The following is a 15763-nucleotide window of genomic DNA, read 5'->3' on the forward strand; positions in this document are numbered from 1 at the left end:
TACAGAACAAAGCAGCTTTGCAGAAATCCGGATGTAGATTTAGATCCCTAACAAGCAAGCGAGTCTACAGTAGCCAGATGCAATTTATACCTGATTTAACACCCCAATATCTCTACATTCAGAGTCTCTGGACTGGGAAAACTTTAAGCAGAAAAAATCTAATTTGACAACTTTGTCCATTTATCAGATGTTTTCTTAAAACATCGCCATATTTAGGCTCGGAAACCTGACTCCAAAATACTTTGTCTGCACCTGCAATATGACTGCTCAGAGTTTGGCATGATAGTCATGGAATACAAATGAATAAAGTATTGCTTATTAATCTTTGTCATGTCACATGCAGGCGGCACGGTGGTGTAGTGGTTAGCACTGTCGCCTCACAGCAAGAAGGTCCTCAGTTCAAGCCCCGGGGCCGGCGAGGGCCTTTCTGTGTGGAGTTTGCATGTTCTCCCCGTGTCCGCGTGGGTTTCCTCCGGGTGCTCCGGTTTCCCCCACAGTCCAAAGACATGCAGGTTAGGTTAACTGGTGACTCTAAATTGACCGTAGGTGTGAATGGTTGTCTGTGTCTATGTGTCAGCCCTGTGATGACCTGGCGACTTGTCCAGGGTGTACCCCGCCTTTCGCCCGAAGTCAGCTGGGATAGGCTCCAGCTTGCCTGCGACCCTGTAGAAGGATAAAGCGGCTAGAGATGATGAGATGAGATGAGATGTCACATGCAAAATTCCTAAATTGAGAGTCTAGTCCAGACTATATGTATATTTTCAACCAGAGTGGTATGTCATTTCTTAATTTCCAACACAAAGAACCAATCTTGGATACTGAGTTAATAAGTCAAACCCTTTTTTAATTGAGAGATACAAAAAGATCTTATACAATGGGGTAGAGAGCATAGCTAGCGATGCCGCAGGTGTTGCTGCCGTTTCGGATCATGCGCATGTAGCCTCCTTCTCCCCAACCTGTGCCCCAGCTGATGACAGAGAGAAAGTTAGACTTCATGGCACAGTTCACACTTCCACCACAGTTCCAATCTTTCAGAACTCTTTCACTTGCACATTTTAGTGTTTTCCCCCCCTTCGTGCTAGTCTAACACATGAGTCAGCTCATTCTCCCTTCACAAGTTGAGGACGTGTGTGTTAGAGCAAGTAAAATAATAAAACAGAAATTTAGCTGTGAATCTTGCACTGGATATTTTATGTACTTTTAAAGAAGCAATCTTTAGAGCCCTCTCCTGCCTGCGACATCAACTGCAACTGCAATGAAATTACAGACAAGCCTTTGCTTTCTCCCCTACCCAACTGTAAATGGCACCTTTAACCAATTTAATGCAACATGTTCAGTGGCGTGCACAGACATTTTGGGGGGCAAGTGCTCTGGGGGGAAAAAAGAGCACTTTTTTGCGCATGTGGAACACCTTATTATAAAAGTCTGAGATTTAACCCTCCTCTTGTGTTCATAATCATATCAAAGTTTTGGGTATTTTTCTGGAGTTCCATCTTTAAAAAGTCTGATAAAGTCTGAAAGTCTGATCTTCCCGTCACTGACTTGAGTCTCAAGACTGTGTTTATTCACAGATTTCCATGAGATCATCTTAAAATTTGTAACGAAATATACACATTCAATGGGCTCAACGGAGCTCTCCTTTATTTGCATAACGGCGTGCATACTAGCATAACGTGATATTCTTAATCATGGTCGGAATTGATGGAGAGTGGGGTTGCCTCAATGGCTACATTTAAAATGTTGTTCAGTTTGTTTCTCCATATGGAAAGGGAGCAAATAAGCTGGCAAAGGCTGCCATGTGCAGTTGTTTCTGTATGCGACGGGCTACTTCACGACAAAATAATTACAGCTTGGGCTTAGAGGGCAAACAATACATTTTCACTCGATTCATGTGTTACCTGGCTGGTGGGGCAGGGGAAGAGCTGACTGACTGCCCGACAGTGGCGTGCACAGATAGACACGAGGTGGTGCTCAAGCACCTGCCCCTCTGCCCTCTGTCCAAAAAAGTGCCCTTTTGATTTTTTTTTTCCAGTTTACTGAGGCCAATGTCGACATGATCTTTTAGAAAAGCCGCGGCATTAAAAGCGTGTGTGAAAATAATGTCCCGATGTGTGCCCTCTCCGCACACACACCGGACCTCTGTCTCTCTTGTTCTGTCACGTGAACAAGCGTGCAGTGCATTCAATGTGAGGTTGCAGCAGCATAGCGTCCTGGAAGCCACGGCCTTGTCGTAGCGCAGACAACACATCGGGCAGCAGTGGCGTGCACAGACATTTTGGGGGGCAAGTGCTCTGGGGGGAAAAAAGGGCACTTTTTTGTGCATGTGGAACACCTTATTATAAAAGTCTGAGATTTAACCCTCCTCTTGTGTTCATAATCATATCAAAGTTTTGGGTATTTTTCTGGAGTTCCATCTTTAAAAAGTCTGATAAAGTCTGAAAGCCTGATCTTCCCGTCACTGACTTGAGTCTCAATACTGTGTTTATTCACAGATTTCCGTGAGATCATCTTAAAATTTGTAACGAAATATACACACTCAATGGGCTCAACGGAGCTCTCCTTTATTTGCATAACGGCGTGCATACTAGCATAACGTGATATTCTTAATCATGTTATAAAAACAGGTCGGAATTGATGGAGAGTGGGGTTGCCTCAATGGTTTAGGCTACATTTAAAATGTTGTTCAGTTTGTTTCTCCATATGGAAAGGGAGCAAATAAGCTGGCAAAGGCTGCCATGTGCAGTTGTTTCTGTATGCAACGGGCTACTTCACGACAAAATAATTACAGCTTGGGCTTAGAGGGCAAACAATACATTTTCACTCGATTCATGTGTTACCTGGCTGGTGGGGCAGGGGAAGAGCTGACTGACTGCCCGATGTGTTGTCTGCGCTACGACAAGGCCGTGGCTTCCAGGACGCTATGCTGCTGCAACCTCACATTGAATGCACTGCACGCTTGTTCACGTGACAGAGCAAGAGAGACAGAGGTCCGGTGTGTGTGCGGAGGGGGCACACATCGGGACATTATTTTCACACACGCTTTTAATGCCGCGGCTTTTCTAAAAGATCATGTCGACATTGGCCTCAGTAAACTGTAAAAAAAAAAATTCAAAAGGGCACTTTTTTGGACAGAGGGCAGAGGGGCAGGTGCTTGAGCACCACCTTGTGTCTATCTGTGCACGCCACTGAACATGTTGCATAATTATTATAGTGAGTTTATGTTTTCAGAGTACTAGTGTTTTCACTAATTTAAACAACTCATGTTAAGTATGTATCTATATTGTGTACAGGATACACAGCATGTGCTAATGTCCCTGTATCATGTCCATACTGTGAAAGATGCAATTACACTAAACTGTTCAGTGTGCATTTTGTACATAATTCATATACTGTATTTTCTACACTTTGCAAAATATATTTAATCCTTAATGTTCACACACTTCACTTAAGTTCACCTAACCTTAATTTGTTGCAATATATAGTATATATCAATGTGAGAAACCACCAAAGCCAATTATTTATAAAGTCATAACTTTCTTGGCCTGATTATAAAATTAAGGTTATTTCGAAGAGATTCATTAGACTAGGTGTTTTATAGCAGATCAACTCTAAAACATACTCTGATTGCACTGATATGAATGAATAAAGTAAGAAGGACATGCTTTGACCTGTTCTTGATGATCCAGTAGTCCCTGCCACCCTCTGAGCCATAGCCAACCAAAACTACCGCATGGCTCAAGTTGTTCGGATTACATCTCGGCTCATCATAGATCCCTGACAGAACATTGCAAATTACTTTAATGTGAAAGAAAGACCCACTTTTATTTACACAGCATTGCTTTCCTTAAATTGACATAAAGATACCTGGTGAGTTAGGACATTGTTCCATTTTCTCATTCATAAGCTATAATTATGTGTTATTATTATTTCTTTGTGTTTTACATAAGGAGTAAAACGTTTGGGGGTGTTTGGTTAAATGATAACAATGAAAATGGAATAAAATTAAAATAATCAATGATTGGGTGGTATGATGGACTTGGGGTGAAATGGAGTTATTCTTATTACCACAAAATGTATTCCAAAACCACCATGTCCCACAGCAGTGTTTTATTCCCCTTATACCACAACCACCAACAATTACATGAATTACTAATCTTTAATTAATTATTTAAAACCAACATGTCATAGTTTGGGCGGCACAGTGGTGTAGTGGTTAGCACTGTTGCCTCATAGCAAGAAGGTCCTGGGTTCGAGCCCAGTAGCCAACAAGAGCCTTTCTGTGCGGAGTTTGCATGTTCTCGTGTCCGCGTGGGTTTCCTCCGGGTGCTCCGGTTTCCCCCACAGTCCAAAGGCATGCAGGTTAGGCTACTGTAATTGGTGGCTCTAAATTGACTGTAGGTGTGAATGTGAGTGTGAATGGTTGTTTGTGTCTATGTATCAGCCCTGCGATGATCTGGCGACTTGTCCAGGGTGTACCCCGCCTTTCACCCGTAGTCAGCTGGGATAGGCTCCAGCTTGCCTGCAACCCTGTACAGGATAAGTGGCTACAGATAATGGATGGATGTCATAGTTTGTAATTTCATTTAATGGATGGATGTCACTGTTTATAATTTCATTTAATGTTGTGGAATGTCCATTAAACAATTTAGTTCTTGTTATCACTTACGGCAGCTATAAACATTTGAAGTTAAGAAGACCAAAAAAATTGGCAGTTGTCATGTTACCAAGAAACAGCTAAGCCCTTGTCCTGAAGACTTTCCTATGTCTTAAAATATAAAGCTCTGAAAGGAGATATGGGCAATTCCATGTAAATGTCAACCTCACCATGCAAAAATAAAGCAACATGTAATATATCAAAACCACTCCCAGAGATATCACCTAGGCCTGTATTTTACAGATGTGAATAAGTTGAACCAATTTGTAACCAACCTAATATGTCACTGTCAGTCTTTCTTTCTTATAATGTAAAACCCAAGCTAAAACCAACTTTGATCATGTACAATTCTATATTATTGCCACAAGCCACAGAAATGTATGCTAAAATCCACAAAACAGCAAAACAATAGCCATCCTAAATATTATTTAAGAACTTTGATAGTTTTAGCTGATATTTAGAGAGTTTTTCAAAGGGTTATGGTGGTTAAATTGCTGATTTTCTAAACATATGCCATGTCTATTTCAGACGCGTCACATCCATAACGGAATTTCGTCACATCCATAACGCTGACTTTTCCTTCCGAAACTCTGCATGAAATACAAAATATTTTAAACAAAGATTTTTTAATATTCACCTTGGACCCCTCTATCAAACGGATATCTCCATTTCGACATTAGGTTTACAATTTCACAGAGTTTGATAAAAATGTACAGTCACCCAAGAAAAGTGATACTTTTTCTGTCACATCCATAACGCATCTTTTATTGGCATTTTCTGGCATGCCCTAGATGTACTATGGGAATTGTTCTTGTTCTATCACTTCTCCAGTATGGTACAGCCTTAAAATATGCAACACCTGTTTAAATACTGGGAGACAATAAAACATGCACTGGGTCATTTGTTGCCATTTTGAGTTCAAGTGTCACGTCCATAACGCTGGAATTGCTCCTATCTCATCTCATCATCTCTAGCCGCTTTATCCTGTTCTACAGGGTCGCAGGCAAGCTGGAGCCTATCCCAGCTGACTATGGGCGAAAGGCAGGGTACACCCTGGACAAGTTGCCAGGTCATCACAGGGCTGACACATAGACACAGACAACCATTCACACTCACACCTACGGTCAATTTAGAGTCACCAGTTAACCTAACCTGCATGTCTTTGGACTGTGGGGGAAACCGGAGCACCCGGAGGAAACCCAGCCGGACACGGGGAGAACATGCAAACTCCGCACAGAAAGGCCCTCGCCGACCACGGGGCTCGAACCCGGACCTTCTTGCTATGAGGCGATAGCGCTAACCACTACACCACCGTGCCGCCTGAAAGGAGATATTTATTTATTATTTATGGATGGAGTCAAACAAACAGTGCCAAACAGTGTCAGCTGTTTGTACGTAGCAGGTAATATGGTTTCTTCACTCGAGTTTTCAGGACAGAGGAGTTTGTGCTTTGTGGTTTCTTAGTAACATGGCGCACTCCATTTTATTATCTAATTAAGTTCAAGAGATACAGTACCAGTCAAAAGTTTTGATACACCTAATTCAATGTTTTTTCTTTATTTTTATGAATTAAAAGCCACTTCATGTCGTAAAGTAATGATGGATGTCATTTCGCTTTACTTAGTTGAGCGGTTCTTGACATAATATGGATTACTACAGTTGTGGAATAGGGTTATTTACTGTATTTTTATTATTTACTATTTACTGTTTCATTTCAAATGAAATTAAGAAGGCAAAAATTTGCACTAATTAACTTTTGACAAGGCACACCTGTTAACTGAAAAACATTCCAGGTGACTACCTCATGAAACTGGTTAAGATAATGCCAATAGTGTACAAAGCATCATCAACATAAACGCTGGTTACTTTGAAGAATCTAAAATATGAAACATATTTTGTTTTTGTTTTTTAACACTTTCTGAACCACATAATTCCATATTATATGTTCCATGTGTTATTTCATAGTTTTGATGTCTTCAGTATTGTTCTACGATGTAGAAAATAGTCAAAATACGGAAAAATCTATGAATGAGTAGGTGTGTCCAAACTTTTGACTGGTACTGTAGCTGTTATAACATAATTGATAACAGGAATTAAATTGTTTAGTGGACATTCCACAACATTAAATGTAACTATAAACACATACACACTATGACGTTGTTTTTTCATAATTGAGTCATGATTTGTGATTAATTTGATAGTTGGCAGTTTTCCTGAGGACATTCCACAACATTACATATGACTATAAACGGTTAAAAAGCATGACATAGCTTTCATTAATACATTATAATAATTTTCATTATTCATGGTATCTGCAAATTGCTGCATTATAAGAGCAATAAAACACTTCAGGATGTGCTTTTAATGGAAAGTAGATCAATTTAAGGGTGGTAACAGTAACTCTTCACGTCAGGCCACATCATTGACAGTCGTCCTATAATAGCCTGCCATGTTTTATTTCTTATTTATTTTATGTGGTTCTGCATTTCAATCTATGAAAACTTTCTCATCAAATTCTCAAGGACAGTTTTGAACCTCTCACCTGAGCTATAGAACAAAAAGCTTGTGTGGTCAGCATCAACCGCTACAGTGATCGGACCTATAGTTGCCAAAGCATCAGCCAAAGCCTGTTCATCTCCAGTGGGAATGAACCTGTAGTCACTGATTTGTGCCACAACTTTACTGCTGTCATAGAAGCAGGGCTGTGTGTCCTGAGAAATATGATAAAATAGAATAGTAAATTTCAGAAGTGAATTAAAGAAACAAAGCAAGGCTCGTGTTCTGTTCACTACTTAGAATACTGTAATATTGTAAATAATATTGTAATATTACAGTATTGTCGCTAATATACAATACTGTGTATTTCCAATCAAGTATTAGGAATATAAAAATTTTTGGAAATATTTATGTTAAAAAAATACTTTCCACAGTTGGAAGAGTGTACATAAAAAATGGAGGGAATGGAAAAACTGCTAACGTCCCCGTTTCTGATTTATAGAAATCAATAACTTGTTACCATCAGCATATAATATTAATATGACTTCAATGTGATAATGTGTCAAGTGATTAAAGCTTTATTTTTGAAAAATGTTTAAGCTTTAGGGAACATTTAATCTGGGTTTCCCAAAAACATTGTAGCACATCTTAAAAACAGAGATCATCGTTAAATGGTAGAGCGAGCATCACAATGAACACTTTCTCTCCTAGTTAAGATGCTCTTAGTGTTAAGAGGCTTTTGGGAAACCCACCCCAGAATGGTTAATGTGAAATAACCACCTAGCAGAAGGAGATATAATTCTCTGAATCCCACTCACCACTGAGGTATAAGGGTATGTAGCAGAGGCTTGCAGCCCATTGTTAATCACATAATCATAAGCATTGGCCATCCAGGCTCCACTGCAGCCATATGTGCCGTAGGACCATGAGCAGTCCACCAGATTTTGCTCACTAAGAGATACTAGCTGACCTGTTTTCTTGAACATTTGTCCCTCGATGGCACCTGTAGTGCTGAAAGCCCAACATGACCCACAGTAACCCTGAGTGAGAAAACAAGACACATGTGATGTACTCATCAGAGGTGGACAAAGTACCCAACTTCATTACTTAAATCAAAGTACAGATCCCACTGGTCAAATGTTACTCCGATACAAATGAAAGTTGTCCAGTCAAATTTTTACTTAAGTTAAAGTACTGAAGTACTCGCTTTTAAAAATACTTAAGTATTAAAAGTACATTTTCTGTCAACGCATTGTTGTATTATTGCCGTAATTTCTTACAATACCTAATGCCGTTACCAAATACAGAAATGTGAATTCACAAAATGAACGCATGCTGTGCCATCACGATGGTTTAACGTTAAGCTAGCTAGTCAGTGAAGCACCACCTGACATGCTAGCAAACTCTTTTCAAACTCAAAATCACATTGGGTAGCTAACGCTACTAGAAAAGAAACATTTCTACATTCTTTTTATTTGGCAAGATTATGCTAAAACATATTTCTGAAAGGACTTCAGATAAGTTAGCATTATTCATGTTAGTGTAACTCTGTTTTTACATGCTAACAGTGTCTAAGTTAATTAGCTATGTGTTAATGTTAGCCATGGACAAGCCGATGAACTTGGCGGGCAAATCCATAGAAAGTCATTTGATGAAGCAGACTGCATGGCTATTGCAGTGTTATCACTATCTCTAAAAGCACAGACAACTTCACTGCAAGCTTTCTCTTGGAATAAAACCTTTATATACCTCAATATGCTTCCGCAGGTTGCATGGCGAGTTTTTGTAGGCCGTAATGTGGTTCGTTTTAGGCAAACAAAGCAAACAATTAAAACAAAACTAATCTTTAATCCTTTCAGAAAACTGAAACATGGGTTCCAGGTATAGCCATGGGTGCGTGTGCATTCCCCAGAACAACTGCTTCCTTCCATTCTGCCATCAACTGATCGTGTTAAATAATGCTGCTGAGAAATCACTGAACTTGATTTTATCCAGTCTATGGACGTGATGTGACCCTAGTGATTACTGATGAGCTGTGTTAGTGTCATCTGCGAAAAAAACAATCACGTTTTAGAAAAGAAAAAACATCCACTTTCAAAACTGCTTCATAGTAACGAGGACCTTGACAGAAATGTAGTGGAGTGAAAAGTACGATATTTGCCTTTCAAATGTAGTAAAGTCATACGTTTCCAAAAAAAAATACTCAAGTAAAGTACAGATACTCAAAAAGTGTACTTAAGTACAGTACTTAAGTAAATGTACTTCGTTACTGTCCACCTCTGGACTCATACAAACATATATATAAACAAACACACACATTCAGAGGAAGAAGGCTAAGAATGGTGAAGTTCTCATGGACATCTTCAGGGTATTTCATGTTTTGTAAGTGAAGAAGTTAAAAAAGCAGGAGTTAAATATCACCTGGTCTTTAACCTCTGTGACGTATCCCATCTGTCTGTAGTCTACTGTGGTCAGCCGTAGTCTCCTAGCATGGTAGCGTAGCTTACGTGCATTAGCAGTCTTTCCCTTCTTGTGTGCATTTCCATTTACCTTGGCTCCCAGTAACCGACGATACTCTGACCAAGTCTATGAAAATTGAAGTAGATTTAATTAATTAACTTGTGAATTTTGCAGTGGTTTATATGGGTTCTTAATATTGGACTTAATATTAATGGCAATGTTATATTTGGCCTATTAGCATGATTTTTTTCTCATCTCATCTCATTATCTCTAGCCGCTTTATCCTGTTGTACAAGGTCACAGGCAAGCTGGAGCCTATCCCAGCTGACTATGGGCGAAAGGCGGGGTACACCCTGGACAAGTCGCCAGGTCATCACAGGGCTGACACATAGACACAGACAACCATTCACACTCACATTCACACCTACGCTCAATTTAGAGTCACCAGTTAACCTAACCTGCATGTCTTTGGACTGTGGGGGAAACCGGAGCGCCCGGAGGAAACCCACGCGGACACGGGGAGAACATGCAAACTCCACACAGAAAGGCCCTCGCCGGCCCCGGGGCTCGAACCCAGGACCTTCTTGCTGTGAGGCGACAGCGCTAACCACTACACCACCGTGCCGCCCATGATTTTTTTTTTAAAAAAGGAAATTCATACAGCATGTTATTTTATTAATATTACATACAGATATTAATGAATGCTTCAATAATGTTGCCAAAAAAAATTCATGCCTTTACAATTTGTGCCAGCATAGAAGTAAGGATTGAATAACATGGCATGGTATATCTATAAAATAATGACTTACCAAGTCTCCGTATTTGTTCATTGCCATTGTAAACTCTGACATCCCCATATAAAATTTTCTATTGTTATCCTCAATCAGGTTCTTGTTTTTCTCCCAAATGGCTCTTCTTTTAATATCATTGATCTTTTGGAGAGAAGAACAGAGACAATGCTTTAAGTTATAAGACATGACATCTTTCTGTGCTCTGAATTAGTTTTCAGTTCTTCCTGCTACAGAAGTAGAAACTAACCCTAGAATGTTGGTAGTGATGTATGGTATATCTTGTTGCATGTATATAAACTGTTACGTGTCATGCATAGGCATGCTGTATAACTAACAACATGATCTATCTGATATGTGAAATGCTATTTATCTGTTTTATATAAGATAGATACCTCTTCTTCGTATTCCACTCCATTAGCTTGCTTCCACAGCTCCCATTCTGATGGTGCATCCTCTTCTGACTCTACTGCCATTGAGAGCGGTACACACACAAAGAGGCTGACCAGGAGTGTCCTGCTAACCAGAACCATCCAAGGGACCTGATCTATATCTGCCCAAACAGAGCAATATATAAATAAGTATCCTCACCTTGGGGATTCTTTAAAGCTAGAGATTTACCTCTGTCTGTTACAAAATGCTGACACTGGAAACTCCCTCCATAAATACTAAACATCTTCTAAACATCTCAGGAAAATTTCACCACATGAAGGATTATATGTTATTCTTTCTTAAATAACAACTCATTATTAATCATTTTACTGATAATAGGTTATAGGTTATGTGGAGCATCTGCCATAGAAGTCTGTGAAGAAACTGTTACTGTAGAACTGTTTACATGTTAGAACAAGTGCATTAATATAAACCTATGATTTGCCTTGCAACCAGAGCTACAATAAGAGCTGTTGTTACAGAAAATTAATCAACACCTTCTGAAAAATTAGATTCTGGTCAGATGCTTCCTGCATTTCATTGTCTTTGTACATGTACTCTGCACTATGAGAATAAAGTTGAATCTAATCTAATCTAATCTAATCTAATCTAATCTAATCTAATCTAATCTAATCTAATCTAATCTTATCTAATCTAATCTAATCTAATCTAATCTAATCTAATCTAATCTAATCTAATCTAATCTAATCTAATCTAATCTAAGACTTTACCAGCACTCTGGCATAAATGTAAAGGTATTTTATGGGTTTATTAGGAACTTCTGCCTTGAATCTACACTAATTGGCCATTTCATCAACTAAACCTACCATATACATCACTTTATAGGTTACTGTTGCTGACTGAAGCCCATCTGCACATATGCTCAATGTGTCAGCAATGTGCAATGGTGCTGTTATACGTGTTTCAGGTACAGCGGGTTCTTACTGTTCACTTTATTACACACACTTACGTTGTTCGTCCACTTTGTAAATGTACAGTTACATCTAGTTAGAGCACATATTCTAACCATAGCACTGCTGTTGACCGGTAATTACTGGTTGGTGGACCATTTCTCAACACAGCACTGAAACCAAAGTATTTAAAAAGCCCAACAACCATGTCTCATAAAAGTGTTTGCAGAAAGAATGTTTATGGGAAAAAGTGCATAATTTTTATTTAGCAATAACAGTCTAAATTACAAGTCAACATTACGGTACATAGCATTAAAATCAGCTAACATTAATCATTTTATCTATTATTTTCTGGGTGTTGGAAAAGCCCTATACATGTTCTTTGCCCATATAGAAATTTAAATATGATAGAAAATCAGACCCATGGAAGAAAAAAAATTGCACCACGTTTAATACTTACCTGGCATGGTTTTTTTTTTTGCGAGCACTGTCCAGAGGATGAGTGCCTGATGAGAACTAGAAGTTGTACCTCATACAGAAGATACTACACTACGCTACACTGCATGTTTATATACTAAGTAGAAGGTGTGTCTTCACTGTCCTGGTCCTCTTAGTCATACAACACTAAGGCCCAGAAAGCCCTTAAATAATAAGCTTTGGGTGTCAATAATACCTTGCTCAAGTGAATGATATACCATTTACCATTTCCTTCAAACAGGTTTGCACGTCAAATGCCGTTCTCAGATTATATGACCCTCCCAGCTGTTTTCATCTAGCCCTACATTATTTAACTATAAATATTATTACACCAAATTCTTCAATGTGTTGTAAATCTCCACCAAAATCAAATTGATGGGTTGTTTATAAGGTCCATTCACAAATAAATCCATGCTTATAAAAGTCCAAATAGAGCAGGCTGATCTGCTCTTTTCTATTTCTTAATCCTACAGGAATGTTTATACAGATGTAATGCAGATGTCAGCACATAATGTCACAGACAGTGGTGACATCAGCAATGATCTGTTATTACACTTGAGTCTGCCCTGTGATGAACATTCATCTTAGATGAACACTGTGCCTCACCTGTTCTGCTTTGAGATGCTTTAGTTTGCATTTTGTGAAATATTAAGAGTTGATTTTGAAGTTATAAGGTCCTGTGTAATTTGGTGATATAATGATATAATGATAATACATTGACTGCTAATTGGGTACACATGTGGGGCATGTTTTTATATCTTGGTTGGGACCAAATGCCCCCTAAAGGACAGGAATGCCTGACAGTTTTGACCTTATGAGGACATTTGGCTGGTCCTCAGAATTATTTAGGCTTTTTAAATTGTTGTGTTTGTGGTAACCTTAATTTTTTTTTTTTTTGCAAGAGAGTTAGGATATTTTTGGGAAGTGAGGACATTTTGACTGGTCTTCACTTCTTCAAAGGTTTGTTTGAGGGTTAAGACTCAGATTTAGGGTTCAGATTAGATTTAGGATAGGGTTAGGTTAAGGGTTGGGGCTAAGCATTGAGTTGTGATGGTTAAGGTTAGGGTAAGGGGCTAGGGAATGCATATATCAATGAGTGTCCCCACAAAGATGTACAAGAATGTGTGTGTGTGTGTGTGTGTGTGTGTGTGTGTGTGTGTGTGTGTGTGTGTGTGTGTAAGAGACAAAGTAGAAAGGATTAGAAACTTTATTCACAGAAATTTCACTTGGCAAATCATTTACAGTTAGGTCCATAAATATTTGGACAGAGACAACATTTTTATAATTTTGGTTCTGTACATTACCACAATGAATTGTGAACAAAACAATTCAGATGCAGTTGAAGTTCAGACTTTCAGCTTTAATTCAGTGGGTTGAACAAAATGATTGCATAAAAATGTGAGGAACTAAAGCATTTTTTTAAACACAATCCCTTCATTTCAGGGGCTCAAAAGTAATTGGACAAATTAAATAATTGTAAATAAAATGTTTATTTCTAATACTTGGTTGAAAACCCTTTGTTGGCAATGACTGCCTGAAGTCTTGAACTCATGGACATCACCAGATGCTGTGTTTCCTCCTTTTTAATGCTCTGCCAGGCCTTTACTGCAGCAGTTTTCAGTTGCTGTTTGTTTGTGGGCCTTTCTGTCTGAAGTTTAGTCTTTAACAAGTGAAATGCATGCTCAATTGGGTTGAGATCAGGTGACTGACTTGGCCATTCAAGAATATTCCACTTCTTTCCTTTAATAAACTCCTGATTTGCTTTGGCTTTATGTTTTGGGTCATTGTCCATCTGTATTATGAAACGCTGACCAATCAGTTTGGCTGCATTTGCCTGGATTTGAGCACACAGTATGTCTCTGAATACCTCAGAATTTATCCAGCTGCTTCTGTCCTGTGTCACATCATCAATAAACACTAGTGACCCAGTGCCACTGGCAGCCATGCATGCCCAAGCCATCACACTGCCTCCGCCATGTTTTACAGATGATGTGGTATGCTTTGGATCATGAGCTGTACCGCGCCTTCGCCATACTTTTTTCTTTCCATCATTCTGGTCGAGGTTGATCTTGGTTTCATCTGTCCAAAGAATGTTATTCCAGAACTGTGCTGGCTTTTTTAGATGTTTTTTAGCAAAGTCCAATCTAGCCTTTTTATTCTTGAGGCTTATGAGTGGCTTGCACCATGCAGTGAACCCTCTGTATTTACTTTCATACAGTCTTCTCTTTATGGTAGATTTGGATATTGATACGCCTACCTCCTGGAGAGTGTTGTTCACTTGGTTGGCTGTTGTGAAGGGGTTTCTCTTCACCATGGAAATTATTCTGCGATCATCCACCACTGTTGTCTTCTGTGGGCGTCCAGGTCTTTTTGCATTGATGAGTTCACCAGTGCTTTCTTTCTTTCTCAGGATGTACCAAACTGTAGATTTTGCCACTCCTAATATTGTAGCAATTTCTCGGATGGTTTTTTTCTGTTTTCGCAGCTTAAGGATGGCTTGTTTCACCTGCATGGAGAGCTCCTTTGACCGCATGTTTTCTTCACAGCAAAATCTTCCAAATGCAAGCACCACACCTCAAATGAACTCCAGGCCTTTTATCTGCTTAATTGAGAATGACATAACGAAGGAATTGCCCACACCTGCCCATGAAATAGCCTTTGAGTCAACTGTCCAATTACTTTTGGTCCCTTTAAAAACAGGGTGGCACATGTTAAGGAGCTGAAACTCCTAAACCCTTCATCCAATTTTAATGTGGATACCCTCAAATGAAAGCTGAAAGTCTGGACTTTATGTCGATGTCCATTATATAACTATAACTTGAATATGTTTCAGTAAACAGGTAAAAAAACAAAATTTGTGTCAGTGTCCAAATATATATGGACCTAACTGTAAGATACACTTTTAGAAAAGGGGTTATTTATATAGTTAACTAAAAGAAAGAAAATGTTCAATATCTCAAATATACAATATTCTGCACTATTTCTAATTCACAATTAAATGCACACAAATTTTTGATATTGACCATGTTAACACCATTGTACAAAATGTCATATTTTCTTTGAATTGTATCCCTTCCACTGAAGCATGTGTTCAGATAACAAACTGATGGATTTATTCAAACATGATAATCAGGTGAGTGGGATGGTGCTGTAGTGGTTTGAAGTGTCACCTACAGTAACAGCAAGCAGGTTCTTAGTTTGAACTTGCCAGTCGACTGGGCTTTTCTGTGTCGAGTTTGCTCGGTCCCCTCATGCCTGTGTGGGTTTCCTATGGATGCTCCAGTTTCCTCCTTCAGTCCAAAGACATGTGGATATGGTCAACTGACTACTCTAAATTGCCAAAAGGTGTGCAAGTGAGTGTGAATGGCTGAATGTCTCTCTACGTTAGCCCCAAGATAGACCTGTCCATGGCTTCGGCTCACCTAAGACCTGCAATGGATAAGCAGTATAGAAATGAATGCTCATCAGGTTTTGAACAAACTTGTGGAGTCCTTTCCAGCTTGAGTGGATGTTGTCATTAAAGCAAATGGGACAAATATTAAATA

The 15763-nt window shown here is 39.1% G+C and overlaps 1 protein-coding gene across 1 annotated transcript; it reads right to left on the minus strand.

Moving 5' to 3' along the window:
- Positions 1-867: 867 nt before the first annotated feature.
- Positions 868-12208, minus strand: cts12 (cathepsin 12). The gene is made up of 8 exons (XM_060940660.1): positions 12202-12208; positions 10794-10951; positions 10420-10542; positions 9572-9736; positions 7969-8190; positions 7197-7365; positions 3669-3774; positions 868-967 (listed from the first exon to the last, which is right to left on the minus strand). The coding sequence occupies exons 1-8, from the start codon at positions 12206-12208 to the stop codon at positions 868-870; spliced, it is 1050 nt and encodes a 349-aa protein (XP_060796643.1).
- Positions 12209-15763: the final 3555 nt, after the last annotated feature.

This window comes from Neoarius graeffei, chromosome 15, assembly GCF_027579695.1.
Source record: "Neoarius graeffei isolate fNeoGra1 chromosome 15, fNeoGra1.pri, whole genome shotgun sequence".
NCBI lineage: Eukaryota > Metazoa > Chordata > Actinopteri > Siluriformes > Ariidae > Neoarius > Neoarius graeffei.

What these genes read in the sequence shown, in the direction of transcription:
- cts12 (XM_060940660.1), bottom strand. An exon ending in TCACAGAGGTTAAAGACCAG is followed by an intron (nt 8,191 to 9,571) that starts GTGATATTTAAC and finishes TTTCTCACTCAG; the next exon opens with GGTTACTGTGGGTCATGTTG. An exon ending in CTTTTTGTTCTATAGCTCAG is followed by an intron (nt 3,775 to 7,196) that starts GTGAGAGGTTCA and finishes ATGTTCTGTCAG; the next exon opens with GGATCTATGATGAGCCGAGA.